Here is a 15,775-nt window from a genome sequence, read left to right as displayed (position 1 = left end):
AACAAGTGGTGGGGCTGCCATTTCGCTGAAAAACAAATCCCACGTTGTCGCTTTAATCAAAACATCCTTAATTGGCCCACTGCCGCTAGATGGCAGCCTATAGCTAAAAGTTAAAATGTAGCAGCCAGACTTTTCCTACTGGTAAATTTGGAGGCTCCAGGTGGGGGCGAGCTGCTTGTCCCCATGACTGCATTTTATTGTTGAGTGTAGCAGGCAAGCAGCGAACTGAAAACTTCTGTACTGCATTCAGATTACTGGCGTTTCTCTGTAGAAGCCACAGTGTAGGTAGAGCGACCAACAATCGAATCTAAGGACAACCGGCCCGGTTCGTAGTGTAGATCCGACTCCTTCTGCTACCACTATGGATGATTTAGGTAAGTTCGCGTGGTGTTATTTCCTAGCTAACAGTAGAGCGTCCGAATTGTTCCCACTCTTTCGTACTGCCAAATTACCTGCATAGCGCTCGTTCCTCAGCGCACAACATCAGGTATGTTGTGCTAGCTGTTGCTAACTATAGCACAGGACCACAAATGTCGCTAACGTTATAGAGCCAGTTATTATCCAGCTAGCCTGCTACACAGCGTGGGAATCGGCAGGTTGGAGGTTCTGAAAACGGGATCTTTGCCTTGGCGTCGAGAGGGAGGAATATAGACAGCTAGTTCCCGTGATTATTGTTAAATCTGTTGCTACCCAATAAGCATGGATACTTTGCAACACACCAACATTGGTTTTCAATAACACATTTGCTCTGTGTTAGCAATGTGTGCACATCCAGCTAAATGAATCCGGCAGGGATTCAATCGATGCCGCCTCTCGTTTTTAACCGCTCGATTGTAGTCGTCCCAGATCTGTTGACTTGTATCTCAACTTTTTAATTAGCTGCTACATGACAGATTGACAATTTGTATCGAGCCTGTATGCAGTTTTGCCGCGTACATTGCTTATGGAAAATGCTACTAAATTGATGACAGCGACCATGCATGCACACTTATGGAGCGATTTCAGTGCCAACAGAAACTGTATTTGAATTCAATATTTTTCAATTTGTATTTAGATATTGAATTTTAATGTAATATTTTTGAATTTGTAATGCACAAATTGAATCATTGAATTCATAAATTGAACTTGTATTTCATGATTTGAAACTGAATTGAATGCATATTTCATTGTTTTAAAATTAAATTAAATACTGGTATTCAGTTTCAATATGGTATATATTGCATTCATTGTCTGTATCAAGTTTTCAAACTATAATTTAAAGTTGACCAAAGTTTCATATATTAAGCTTCTCAGATTCGTTCAGATTGTTTTCAAATTCAGTTCTCTAAATTCAGATTCAAAACCAGAGACAACATCCTGGTACTTTGCCAGCAAGGAATGGTAGAAGAGAACAGAGAATGAAACCCGCTCTGTGTTAAACAGGTTTCTGAAGCCAATGTGGCATGTTGAATGTATTTTCTTCCTATAAATTTGGCTCAAGTGCTTGAACTGTTGGCTACAAGCTAATATGATCACATTACTGAAAGCTTCAGTTCCCCTCTATGGACATATTAGAAGGGAGTTTGACAAAAACAGCTATTTGGCCCCCATTATGAAATAGATGAATAGCCCTTCTAAGGAAAAGCTTTTCCACTCCCTAATTAATCTTGCTCTTGTGACTGACTTGGTGCGAACCAGGTCTCCTGCAAATCAAATCAAATGTATTGGTCACATACACATGGTTAGCAGATGTTATTGCGAATGTAGCTAAATGCTTGTGCTTCTAGTTCCGACAGTGCAGTAATGTCTAGCAAGTAATATCTAACAGTTCCGCAACAAAAACCTAATACACACAAATCTAAGTAAAGGAATGGAATAATAATATATCAATATATGGATGAGCAATGTCATTGTCAGAGCGGCATAGGCTAAGATGCAATAGATAGTATAGAATACAGTATATACATATGAGATGGGTAATGAAAGATATGTAAACATTATTACGATAGTATAAATACAGTATATACATATGAGACGAGTAATGCAAGATATGTAAACATTATTAAAGTGACTAGTGTTCCATTTATTAAAGTGGCCAGTGATTTTCAAGTCTGTATGTAGGCAGCAGCCTCTCTGTGCTAGTGATGGCTGTTTAACAGTCTGATGGCCTTGAGATAGAAGCTGTTTTTCAGTCTCTCGGTCCCAGCTTTGATGCACCTGTACTGACCTCGCCTTCTGGATGATAGCGGGGTGAACAGGCAGTGGCTCGGGTGGTAGTTGTCCTTGATGATCTTTTTGGCCTTCCTGTGACATCGGGTGCTGTAGGTGTCCTGGAGGGCAGGTAGTTTGCCCCCGGTGATGCGTTGTGCAGACCGCACCTCCCTCTGGAGAGCCCTGCGGTTGTGGGTGGTGCAGTTGACGTACCAGGCAGTGATACAGCCCGACAGGATGCTCTCAATGTCACAAGACTGTGATACTCCCCTTAGCTAAAGCCCATAGGGATGGTCCAGGACGCTAACAAGTCTCCAGCAAGGTTACTCATCAAAAGCGCGTGGACCTCGGTTACATTTCACCCCCCTTTAACCTCATACTTAGAGATCACGGTTCCAACTCAGCCCTCCTGCACAACAACAACACTTTCTATGACAAACAGAAGGATCCGTGCACCCCATTTAATGAGTGCAACATTTTACATTTACATCATTTAGCAGATGCTCTTATCCAGAGCGACTTACAGTAGTGAGTGCATACATTTTCATACTTTTTTCGTACTAGTCCCCCATGGGAATCAAACCCACAACCCTGGTGTTGCAAGCGCCATGTTCTACCAACTGAGCTATACGGGACCATGAGGTGGTTTGATGATCCATGCATGTGATGAGCAACCTTATTGCCTGAGACCTGAAGACGTGTTAGTTTGACTGATGTCTCCTGTGTGCGGGACAATGTAATTTTCAGGTCTCGGACAAGTTACTCGCTCAGCTCAACCGCTGGGGTCACTGAGGGGTAAATCTAGCAGATGGGGATCTGTGAAACTCACTCATCAGCCTGAAGTGCCACCCCTTTTCAATTGAAGAAGGCATTTTTCAATAGTACGGTGGGTTGGAACACTTCAGGAGGGCGGTCACGTGGGTTTTCGAGGCAGAGGTCCTGAGTTTGAGGCTCGATATGAGCTGAATCAGGGGGAAGTGGTACTCGCTAAGCAAGCAGCGTATCATCTTTTACAATGACTTCCTGATCTCATCCCTATGGGCTTTAGCTAAGTGAACTAACACATTCTTGTGACATGCAGGAGACCCGGTTCGAAACCAAGTCAGTCACAAGAGAATAACTATGACAGGGCTATTCAACTACTGTATATTGCTAAGAGGGCTAAATTGCTGTTTTTGTCACACTCCCTTCTGCACATCCTGTGAGCATCATAGAGGGGAACAGAAGGCATGACCATGTTCCAGAGAGTCCTTAGCTTTCAGGAATGGGGTCATAATAATAATAATAATAATTATTATTATTATTATTATTATTATTATTATTAGGAAGAACATATATTCAACATGCCACATTGGCTTCAGAAACCACCAGAAACCTGTTTTAACAGTGTTTGATTCAATCTGTTCTCTTCTTCTACCATTCCTTGCTGGCAAAGTACCAGGATGCCGTCTCTAATTTTGAATCTGGATTTAGAGAATTCAATTTGAAAACTGAATCTGAATGTATCTGAGAAGTTGAATATTTAAAACTTTGGTAAACTTGAAATTATAGTTTGGAAACTTGATACACAGACAATTAATGCAGTATTAAAACTGAATGCAATATTCATTCAATTCAGTTTCAAATCATGAAATACAAGTTACATTTATGAATTCAGTTATTTGAATTTGTGCATTACAAATAAAAAAATTAAAAAATGATATTAAAATTCATAAATATTGAATTCAAATACAGTTTCTGTTGGCACTGAAATCGCTCCATGCACACTCATCTTTCAACACTGTTGCAGTGTTGAAGAATCTGTAGCCACAGGCGCACACCTCTGCTACTTCACAAGTTGGGGCGTATATACAGTCATTGATTTGATCCATAGACTATAGCCTCAGGTTTGAAAACATCTCTTCCTTCCACTGCCCTTTTTGCTGCTATGTGTTTTATTTTTCTCATGATAATCTCTAAATGTTGACTTTCTTTTTTTATTCTCGAATATATAACTTCATGTTTTACCAAGGTAAGTTGAGTGAAGACAGCAGCAAGCTGGGGAGTTCTTGCCAAGTGCACCTGTTACTGTGTGTGCATCTGGGTTAATAATATTAATATAATAGGCCATTTAGCAGACGCTTTTATCCAAAGCAACTTACAGTCATGCGTGCATACATTCTTTTTTTTTTTTGTGTATGGGTGGTCCTGGGGATCGAACCCACTACCTTGGCGTTACAAGCGCCGTGCTCTACCAGCTGAGCTACAGAGGACCACAAGGTTTCCTACAGGTTTACCACTTCTGTCCTGACATATTTGATCTAAGCCAATTATGTTGTCCATGTACAGAGGATGAGTAGGGAGTTCATTCATTTTGCTATCTGGTCAGTCATGCTGAAACACAACACCCCCACCCCCAGCCACAGTTTGACTACTGGGGTTAATTGTGCGTGCTGTCCACAATGAGACACCATCTGTTGTCTTACAAAATTAATTAATCTGATTTTACAATGAATGTCCTTGCTCCACACAAACCGACCAACGTTTATGTGGGCAGATCTGTGTCAGCTAGCAACCTTATGGGCTTAGTAATGAATAGTGGTGTAAACCTGAATAAACATGCTTCCCAAAATAGCTAGCCTACATGCTATGGTTTGCTGCAAACAACATGGAATGGCTGTAGTACTGTAGGTGGAGAACATGTAGCTTCGATCATCATAAGGTACCCATAACAAGTGATTAGAGAAAGCACTCCCAGTTCATTGTATTGCAGAGTCTCAAAACCGACTAGGCTATACAAGTTAAGGTATTTGTGACAGTCCGAGGCACCTATCTACAGTATTGTCTTTACAGGTGTTGCACACCCAATTCACACTCACTCAACAATGCAATAATGTAGGAGGCAAATCATATTTGTGGGTGCGTGGGATGGTGTGTCTTGGTCTGTCTGTTATACATGGCAACCATGAGGTTAAATTTACTCAGTCATCCGAAAAACACATAATTGGATGCTAAACATGCATTTAATTGGATGCAAAAAATGCACCACAATAACATCTTAACTTAGGTAATACATGTCCTGTACAAGTATGCCTCATGATATTGATATAAGGTACCATGTGATGTGTGAGGTCCTTTTTAAAAATGTATAATCTGATTTTGGATGTTAAAAAAAGTGCTGCCCTGACACTTGGAGGACTGAGCGAAGCGGGTTCGCATGACACACGCAAGAGCAGCATGGTGCCTACTGACTCTTATGCCTGATTCACACTATAGGGGACAATCTGAACCGTACTGTACTGGCCCAGCTGTTCTTTTCACATTGTCCTTTAGAACGCTTCCAGCAACTATGGTGGATGCATAGCCAGGCCAGCCCGGTATAGCTTGGCTCGGCTCTGTTTGACTTGGCTCAGTAGTATGAGAAGGGTAGTGGTTTGTTTTCCAATGGAGGAGAAAGTGGCTCCTTGCCTAAGCGACTGCACCCACCTAAGTGGTGTAGTTGCAATCATACAACCTTCTAAATGACCAAAGGGAAATCTCCCTTCCTTCAAAATGTCCTTAGTGTCCAAAGAATCATGCCATGAATGTTTATCACACTACACCCCATCAATATTTATGGATACACTGGATATGTCCCAAATGGCACCCTATTCCCTACATACAGTGGGGGAAACAAGTATTTAGTCAGCCACCAATTGTGCAAGTTCTCCCACTTAAAAAGATGAGAGAGGCCTGTAATTTTCATCATAGGTACACGTCAACTATGACAGACAAAATGAGAAGAAAAAAAATCCAGAAAATCACATTGTAGGATTTTTAATGAATTTATTTGCAAATTATGGTGGTCAATAACAAAAGTTTCTCAATACTTTGTTATATACCCTTTATTGGCAATGACACAGGTCAAACGTTTTCTGTAAGTCTTCACAAGGTTTTCACACACTGTTGCTGGTATTTTGGCCCATTCCTCCATGCAGATCTCCTCTAGAGCAGTGATGTTTTGGGGCTGTCGCTGGGCAACACGGACTTTCAACTCCCTCCAAAGATTTTCTATGGGGTTGAGATCTGGAGACTGGCTAGGCCACTCCAGGACCTTGAAATGCTTCTTACGAAGCCACTCCTTCGTTGCCCGGGCGGTGTGTTTGGGATCATTGTCATGCTGAAAGACCCAGCCACGTTTCATCTTCAATGCCCTTGCTGATGGAAGGAGGTTTTCACTCAAAATCTCACGATACATGGCCTCATTCTTTCCTTTACACGGGTCAGTCGTCCTGGTCCCTTTGCAGAAAAACAGCCCCAAATCATGATGTTTCCACCCCCATGCTTCACAGTAGGTATGGTGTTCTTTGGATGCAACTCAGCATTCTTTGTCCTCCAAACACGACGAGTTGAGTTTTTACCAAAAAGTTCTATTTTGGTTTCATCTGACCATATGACATTCTCCCAATCCTCTTCTGGATCATCCAAATGCACTCTAGCAAACTTCAGACGGGCCTGGACAGAAGCAGGGGGACACGTCTGGCACTGCAGGATTTGAGTCCCTGGCGGCGTAGTGTGTTACTGATGGTAGGCTTTGTTACTTTGGTCCCAGCTCTCTGCAGGTCATTCACTAGGTCCCCCCGTGTGGTTCAGGGATTTTTGCTCACCGTTCTTGTGATCATTTTGACCCCACAGGGTGAGATCTTGCGTGGAGCCCCAGATCGAGGGAGATTATCAGTGGTCTTGTATGTCTTCCATTTCCTAATAATTGCTCCCACAGTTGATTTCTTCAAACCAAGCTGCTTACCTATTGCAGATTCAGTCTTCCCAGCCTGGTGCAGGTCTACGATTTTGTTTCTGGTGTCCTTTGACAGCTCTTTGGTCTTGGCCATAGTGGAGTTTGGAGTGTGACTGTTTGAGGTTGTGGACAGGTGTCTTTTATACTGATAACAAGTTCAAACAGGTGCCATTAATACAGGTAACGAGTGGAGGACAGAGGAGCCTCTTAAAGAAGAAGTTACAGGTCTGTGAGAGCCAGAAATCTTGCTTGTTTGTAGGTGACCAAATACTTATTTTCCACCATAATTTGCAAATAAATTCATAAAAAATCCTACAATGTGATTTTCTGGATTTTTTTTCTCAATTTGTCTGTCATAGTTGACGTGTACCTATGATGAAAATTACAGGCCTCTCTCATCTTTTTAAGTTGGAGAACTTGCACAATTGGTGGCCGACTAAATACTTTTTTCCCCCACTGTATAGCACTACCTTTGACCAGAGCTCTATTGGCCCTGGTCAAAAGTAGTGCACTATATAGGGAATCGGATACACACACCTTCTCCCCTTAGAGTTGAAGGGCTTCCCCTTAAAGTCTTCCCTCAAAAAGGAGAGTTGCACAATCCAGTGTGGCCTTATAACCGTGCAGTGAGGGGTTGTAAATGTTGTCATATAGATTCTTGGAGGGTGTGGGAGGCGAGGCACAACACATCTCAGAGCAAGGAAGGGAGGAAGTTAAACTATATTTTGTACTGTCCCTTTCATAAAATAAGCACTTAATTCACATATTTTTTTACTCATACTTTTTTACTGAGTCCTAGTTCATCTCATGACCGAGTTAGAGTTTAGTAATTACTCAGTTATTTCATTGAAAAAGGACTGGTAAAGTGTTTACCGGGAAGGTTTAGCCTAGGTAGGTAGAGGTATTTGATGGAAAGAGGGACAGAGGGTAGCTCTGTCTCCTATAGGAGAAACTACTTTTTAATTTTTACCCAGCAAGTTCGTCCTCGTCTCTCTCTGAAGTGCTGAGGTAGTGCTCAGATAGCCTCTCTCACATGCTTTATGGACTCTGTCTATTTCTGGCACTCACTCACCCCACACAGCCCTGACCCATGCCTGGCTCCTACGCATAAACACACACACACAGGAGGAGGATGAGAAGAGTACACTAACACATTCGAACACACCCTACATCCTACTCCTCTTAAATGTGTTTGACTTGTTAGTGAGTGGATGTGAAAGGCAAAAACACACCAGACCACTTCAACTTATTCTCGACTAGTTTCCTCTGTTGTGTGTTATACATGTGTTCCAAACCACTTTCTCCACATACCACAGCATTGGGACCACCAGAGCAGTGAGTGCACTGTGAACTACACTTACAGGTGCAATCTCAAATATCTAGGTCTATGCCCCTGTGACCACGGGATAAAATATACAAACAACCAATGCACACACTTCTCTCTCTCTCACACGCAGAGCCTTACTGAGTGCACACAATACACTCAAAGACCCCCCTCCATTCTGCCTTGCCAATCAATACCTTTTAGCAGAAATGAAACTTTTAAGAAAGCACATACATGCTCTTTCATGCACTATGCCCTGCTAGGACTATAGCCTAGCTCTACAGCTGCACACCCACCCTCAACTTCTGCAGGATTCCTGTGGTACACCTCACAGGAAGCTGTGGGCTCAGTCCCATTGACAGCTGAAGACCAGACCAATGCCTGTTGCTGGTTCCTTTCTCTTCTGACTCTTCTGTCCTGGAGATGCCAATCCCAATGACCAGGGCTGTGTCTGTAGCTGCATCCCAAATGGCACCCTCTTCCCTTTATAGTATACAATTTTTGACCAGGGCTCTGGTCAGAAGTAGTGCACTATATAGGGGATAAGGTGCCATTGGGACACATCCTCTGTGGATTCACTGCAGAATCAGATCATGCAGGTCACCATGTGTGATGTCATCATTGCATTATCATATGTGGTATGCTGTTGATGCTCTGTGTGATGTTAGAGAGGGCCCAACAAGTCTCCCTCTCCTTCACTTCCAAGATACAGCCTACATCAGAGGCAGCTAGCCCAGCTCCCATTGGCTAGGCATGCACCAACAAGACATGAATGTGAAATAGTCTCCTGCTAAATGTGTGTGTGTACGTGCATGTTTGTGTGCAGAAAAAGGAGGGTAAAATGTACCAGAGAGCAATCTGTTTCTGCTTGGTTGCTAGAAATGTATGTAGTGTGTGTGAGAGTGTGAAATCTGTTTGCTCTGAAGCGTCAGTATACTCATGTCCGCTCAGCTCATTAGTGTTGGATGATGTCTTCGTGACGCTCTGTAGGCCTTTATATCAAAAACAAAAACATGCCAGTTAGAGTTTGGAGTGCTGTTGGTGCACAGGAAGGAGTGGGCTGGGTGAGGTAAGTTACCCCCAAACAAGAACTGACATGCATAGACTCCTCTTGTCATCTGGTTCTAATACTCACCATCACACTGCATAGGGGACCACTACGTGTGTGTGTGTGTGTGTAAGTGTTGATAATATAGAATGTAGCTAAAGATGCTGTGCCTGTGCACGTATAGCCCAGTGTAAGATCAAATATAGGCCTAAGGTTATGGGAATATACCAGACGGGGACAGTACGCTTTATTGTATTTAAAGGGCCTGTCTGTCTGAGTGAGTGGGCGAGTGATTGGGATCAGTGAAATATCTTAGTTGTCACTGTCTGTCAGTCTTGGTGTGTGGGGCAGAGGGAGATTGCCTGAGGGCCCATGTGCAATTAACTCTCAATGCAAAGCACAGCAGTCCTATCTCTGAGTGACTGGGTGCCTACTGTATGTCTGGGAGGCTGCATGTGACAGTGCTTGCTTGTATGTGTGCGTCTGTGGTGAAGCGTAAGTGACTAGGGCAGAGGTCTGCAATGTTTTCTAGCATGAGAGCTACTAACAAAAAAAAAATATATATATATAGTGTCGCAAGCTACTATTTAAAAAAAATATATATTTGTAATAGCTTTCAAAAAGGCATATTGTTCTCATTTACCCTGCAACTCTTCCCCGGGTCCTTGGTGTACAGAATGTGTTTTCTGTCCAATATATACCTGGTAAAATAATGGTTATTGCACAAGATTTGTCATGACACACCCCATAAAATTGTCTTCTGTATTCTCCCAAAATATGTTTTCTCTGTTTATTCATAAAGAAACAATGAAAATTGTTATTCAGAGTCCATGTCAATGCTTAAAGAGCCACTGAACACGCCGATTGGCACGTGTTGTTTTTCTGTTACTTATGAGAAAAACGAGATTTCAATCTTGGAGGTGTGTTTCCTGACTGATTCCGTGTTTGGTTAATGATGTTTGTTCCCCATGAGACACTGTAGATGCGGAAGCCTATTTCACTTCCTCAAAATCCACAGAATGAATCTAAGAACTCAAGAAATCTGTAATTATTTTTGACGAGGATGTTTTAGTTGCGCAATTTTACATCTAAGGTGTTTGGTGCAGTATTTCTCAAGTAAAGAAATGGCGACATGTTGGCTTACCTAAACAAAGTCGGAGCAGCTGGACAGGTCTGTTTCACTGTCTACGCCAGGGGTGTCAAACTCATTTTAGCTCAGGGGCCACATGGAGGAAAATCTATTCCCAAGTGGGCCGGACCGGAAAAATCATGGTATATATAACTTAAAAACAACAACTTCAGATTGTTTTCTTTGTTTTAATACGATCAACATACAACATAAAGCTGGAGCCTGAGGACAGTGTGTCCAAAATAGTACAAGCACAACATCACTATTAATCATAAAACACGTCAAGTTTATTTGAAAATTCTAAAGAAAAAGAACACACAAACACACAATGCCTCAGTGATTAACAGAACTGTTTCACAGATCACAGAACTATATCAGGGTGTCATTTCTCAGGCAGAAATGTATATAAAAATAATGAAATCCTGTTCCCCAAACAAGTGCAAGAACCACAGAGTCAAGAATAGGTTAAATATACAAATAAAATAAAATCAATTAAAAACAATTGCACATCAACATAAAAACATATAAACATAAATCTGAAAGCGTTGCTCAAACTCCCGTAACAGTCCCGTTATTTTATCTTTGAACCGCTTCATGTCTGCCACATGTTGGGTCGCGCACACATTTTTCAGACAGGGGAAGTGAGCTGCATCACCACCGGCAAGTTGCGTCTCCCACAATGACAGCTTCAACTTGAAAGAACGTATGCTGTCATAATACTGCGTGACAACTTTGTTGCGCCCTTGCAGCTGTTTGTTCAAGTTATTCAGGTGCTCTGTAACATCCACCATAAATGCAAGGTCCTGCATCCATTCTGCGGAATGAAATTCTAACACTGCTTTGCCCTTTTCTTCCATGAACTGTTCAATTTCTTCTCGTAAATCAAAGAAACGCCTCAGCACAGCACCTCGGCTTAACCATCTTACCTCAGTGTGGTATGGCAGGCCATAGATGTGGTCTTTCTCTCTGAGAAGGCTGTCAAACTGACGGTGATTCAGGCTTCTGGATCGGATGAAATTAACAGTTTGGATGACCACCTTCATGACGTTATCCATCTTTAATGACTTGCAACACACAGCCTCCTGGTGCAAAATACAGTGAAAAGTCAAAAAATCACGTCCTCCATTTGCAGATTGCACTTTCTCTCTGAACTTTGTCACAACGCCTGCTTTTTTCCCCGATCATTGAGGGCGCACCATCTGTAGCCAGGCTGACAGCGCGGGACCAGTCCACTCCGACCCTGTCCAGCGCGCCCGACGAGTGCGGTAAAAATATCAGCTGCTGTCGTTGTATCTGTCATCGGCACCAACTCCACGAACTCCTCGGTGACGGTCAATGTGTCATCAACTCCGCGGATGAAAATGGCCAGTTGTGCAACATCTGTAATGTCCGTGCTTTCATCAATTGCAACCGAAAACGCAATAAATGACTTTACTTTTTGCTTCAACTGGCTGTCCAAATCCACTGAAAGATCGGAAATCCTGTCTGCAACTGTGTTTCTTGTCAGGCTGATATTTGCAAAAGCCTGCCGCTTTTCAGGGCACACAATCTCCGCTGCCTTCATCATGCATGTTTTTACAAATTCACCCTCACTAAATGGTTTTGAAGCCACTGCGATTTCATTAGCAATGAGGTAGCTAGCTTTCACTGCAGCGTCACTGATGTCTCGGCTGTGAGTAAACACAGACTGCTGTTTCTTCAGACCCGCCAACAGTTCATTCACCTTCTCTCATCTCCGCTGTCCTTGAAAGTTGTCATATTTGTCGGCATGAAGACTCACATAGTGGCGACGAAGGTTATATTCTTTCAGCACTGCAACATGCTCTGAACACACCAAACATACAGCTTTCCCATTCAATTCCGTGAAAAAATAGGATGACCATTTTTCTTGGAACACTCTGCACTCTGCGTCCACTTTTCTCTTTTTTGACAGAGACATATTGGGGCAATGAGGGTGCCAAAGCACATAATGTTAAAAGTAGAAGCCGTAATAAATATCGCGGGCAAAACAAAGTAGCTCATTGGCTGCACGTGCTTGACCTACTTGCTCTGCCCCGGTATAAACAGTTTGCTTGCTTAACACAATTGCTATTGCGCCATCCAGTGGATGCAATTGGAACAGCAGTTTATTTTATTGAAAAATTGCAGCGCATTTTTATACTTTACAAAATTATTATTAATTATTATTATTATTATATATTTTTTTCTAAATCATCTCGCGGGCCGGATTAAAGCCGCGGGCCGGACGTTTGACACCCCTGGTCTACGCAATTGGATAGAGAGCCATCACCGCAGCTGTTCACCCCATGTTAGTTGGCAAATCGACATCGTCAAATCAAAACCCAACCTTCATTTACCCGTGACTCACGGATGTTCCAAACTCCGTTTTAGACGAGACTGACTTCATGACAAATTATCCCATTTACACTTTGTAGTCAATTTTGACTTATATCGATGCCACAAAGTCCGTTTTTCAGAGGGATTTGTTTGTTTTTAAAGGCAGTCCCTCTTTAAATCACATTAAAATAGTTTTTTTTACAGACCCACCCCCCCCCCCCAAAAAAAAGAAAGAAAAATCCTACACATTTTGATTTGAGTGTAATTCACCTTAATTGCACATCTAGCAAGAGCAGAATGTTTCTGTCTAGTGATGTTTCTGCTGTTAGGCCTACTGCTGCAGCAAAGTTAGCAAAACAATGGCCACCCAATTGATACAAATAATCATGATATAGTTCTGTCAGGTAAGCCTACTTTGCAGTTAACATTTTAATTTAGAAGGTTTTTGTGGAAAGTCTTTCCGTCTACCCACAAGACGGTTATCATTAGCATTGCTAACTAGCTACATATGGAGTGATAGACAAACTCGTGCACCAAACAGACAGATGGGCAATATCGCTGGAAATTAATTGCCAGAATCAAATCAAGCTTTATTTATACAGCACCTTTCAGACATGTAATGCAATGCAATGTGCTCTACACCCTAAGGAAAGCAAAGCTAAAAATGTGTTTTAGGATCTCTTTTAAATATGTCCACAGTTTCGGCCCCCCTCAGGTTCTCTGCCAGGCTTTTCCAGAGGCTGGGGGCATAATAACTAAAGGTTGCCTCTTGGTCCTAGGCTTTGGGATAGTTAAGGCCAGTGCCAGAGGACCTGAGGGACCTGCTGGGTACATAACTTAAAAGCATGTCTGACATGTATTTGGGTGCACAATCGTGAATTGATTTAAAAACCAATAGAAACATATTTTAAATTAATTATAAATCTCACAGGCAGCCAGTGCAGAGACCTTTTAAAACCGGTGTAATGTGTACTCTCCATCTGGTCTTGGTCAGTACCCGTGCTGCAGCATTCTGTATGTTTTGCAGTTGACCAATGGCTTTCTTGGGTAGACCAGACGAGAGCATTACAGTAGTCAAGCCTGCTTGTAATACAAAGAGACTCATCCATGCTTTTGTCAGCCTGAGAGAGAAACAGCCACACCTTGGCAATGTTCCTCAGGTGGTTAAAAAGCTATTTTGGTCACATTCCTAATGTGTGATTAGAAATTTAGTTCAGAATCTAAAATAACACCTAGATTTTTTACCTGGTGTTTTATCTTTATTGCCCGTGAATTAAAATGTGCGGCTAGATTCTCTCTCTGTGCTTTGGCTCCAACAGTAAGTACCTCGGTCTTGTCATGATTTAGCTGGAGGAAATTGTGAGCCATCAAAGTATTTAAATCACTAATACAGTCAAATAGTTTGTCCATGGAGCTAAAATCCTCTGGTGACACAAATGTAAAGTTATGTATCGTCTGCGTAGCAGTGAAAATCAATGCTGTGCTTTCTGATAACACTGGCAAGGGGTAGAATATATAAACTGAACAGTACCAGACCCAAAATCAAACCTTGTGGAATGCCACATGTGATATGTATTTTCTCTGAATTATGTTCACCAATGGTGACAAAAAAAACTCTAGAACGGATAAAGCCTTCCCACCTCTCCAGTCTGTCCAGAAGGACATCATGGTCAACCGTGTCGATTGCAGCACTTAAATCTAAGCGTAAAAGGACTGTTTGGCATCTGTGTTGGCTCTAAGATCATTTTCCACTTTAAGGCTCTCTCTGTGCTGTGGTGGGCATGAAAACCAGATCTGGAAGTTTTTTTAAATACAGTTGACACTTAAATTCATTTACCTGTTTGAAAACCAATTTCTCCATAATTTTGCTTAAGAATGAAAGGTTGGAGATTGGCTGAAAATTGTTAAGAGTTGAAGAATCTAGATTACTTTTCTTCAGAAGGGTTTTCACCATAGCAGTTTTTAGTGCAGTGAGGAAAGTGCCTGTGAACAGGGAGTGACATGATGTTAGAGGCGGCGCCCCACTTGTGACTGGTCCCCCAAAAAGTAGAAAACTGTTGATTTTGAAAAAACTAAACAAAAAAAACAAATATTTGTATAACATTTTAAATATATGTACAGTGGGGAGAACAAGTATTTGATACACTGCCGATTTTGCAGGTTTTCCTACTTACAAAGCATGTAGAGGTCTCTAATTTTTATCATAGGTACACTTCAACTGTGAGAGACGGAATCTAAAACACAAATCCAGAAAATCACATTGTATGATTTTTAAGTAATTAATTTGCATTTTATTGCATGACATAAGTATTTGATACATCAGAAAAGCCAAACTTAATATTTGGTACAGAAACCTTTGTTTGCAATTACAGAGATCATACGTTTCCTGTAGGTCTTGACCAGGTTTGCACACACTGCAGCAGGGATTTTGGCCCACTCCTCCATACAGACCTTCTCCAGATCCTTCAGGTTTCGGGGCTGTCGCTGGGCAATACGGACTTTCAGCTCCCTCCAAAGATTTTCTATTGGGTTCAGGTCTGGAGACTGGCTAGGCCACTCCATGACCTTGAGATGCTTCTTACGGAGCCACTCCTTAGTTGCCCTGGCTGTGTCTTTCGGGTCGTTGTCATGCTGGAAGACCCAGCCACAACCCATCTTCAATGCTCTTACTGAGGGAAGGAGGTTGTTGGCCAAGATCTCGCGATACATGGCCCCATCCATCCTCCCCTCAATACGGTGCAGTCGACCTGTCCCCTTTGCAAAAAGCATCCCCAAAGAATGATGTTTCCACCTCCATTCTTCACGGTTGGGATGGTGTTCTTGGGGTTGTACTCATTCTTCTTCTTCCTCCAAACACGACGAGTAGAGTTTAGACCAAAAAGCTCTATTTTTGTCTCATCAGACCACATAACCTTCTCCCATTCCTCCTCTGGATCATCCAGATGGTCATTGGCAAACTTCAGACGGGCCTGGACATGAGCTGGCTTGAGC

General features: G+C 42.2%; 1 protein-coding gene across 1 annotated transcript in view; it reads left to right on the top strand.

The window, feature by feature from the left end:
* The first annotated feature begins 186 nt into the window (after positions 1-186).
* The window catches only part of LOC121577764 (paxillin-like), a 56,820-nt gene continuing 41,231 nt past the window's right edge, over positions 187-15,775 (top strand). The window contains exon 1 of the mRNA XM_045224055.1: positions 187-374. Within this exon, the coding sequence (XP_045079990.1) occupies positions 362-374 (13 nt within the window). The 5' untranslated portion in view covers positions 187-361. The remainder of the gene's footprint in view (positions 375-15,775) is intronic.

Source organism: Coregonus clupeaformis, chromosome 12 (genome assembly GCF_020615455.1).
Source record: "Coregonus clupeaformis isolate EN_2021a chromosome 12, ASM2061545v1, whole genome shotgun sequence".
Taxonomy (NCBI): domain Eukaryota; kingdom Metazoa; phylum Chordata; class Actinopteri; order Salmoniformes; family Salmonidae; genus Coregonus; species Coregonus clupeaformis.
The sequence above is the reverse complement of the archived record's forward strand: the minus strand, read 5'-3'. Positions and strand labels throughout refer to the sequence as shown.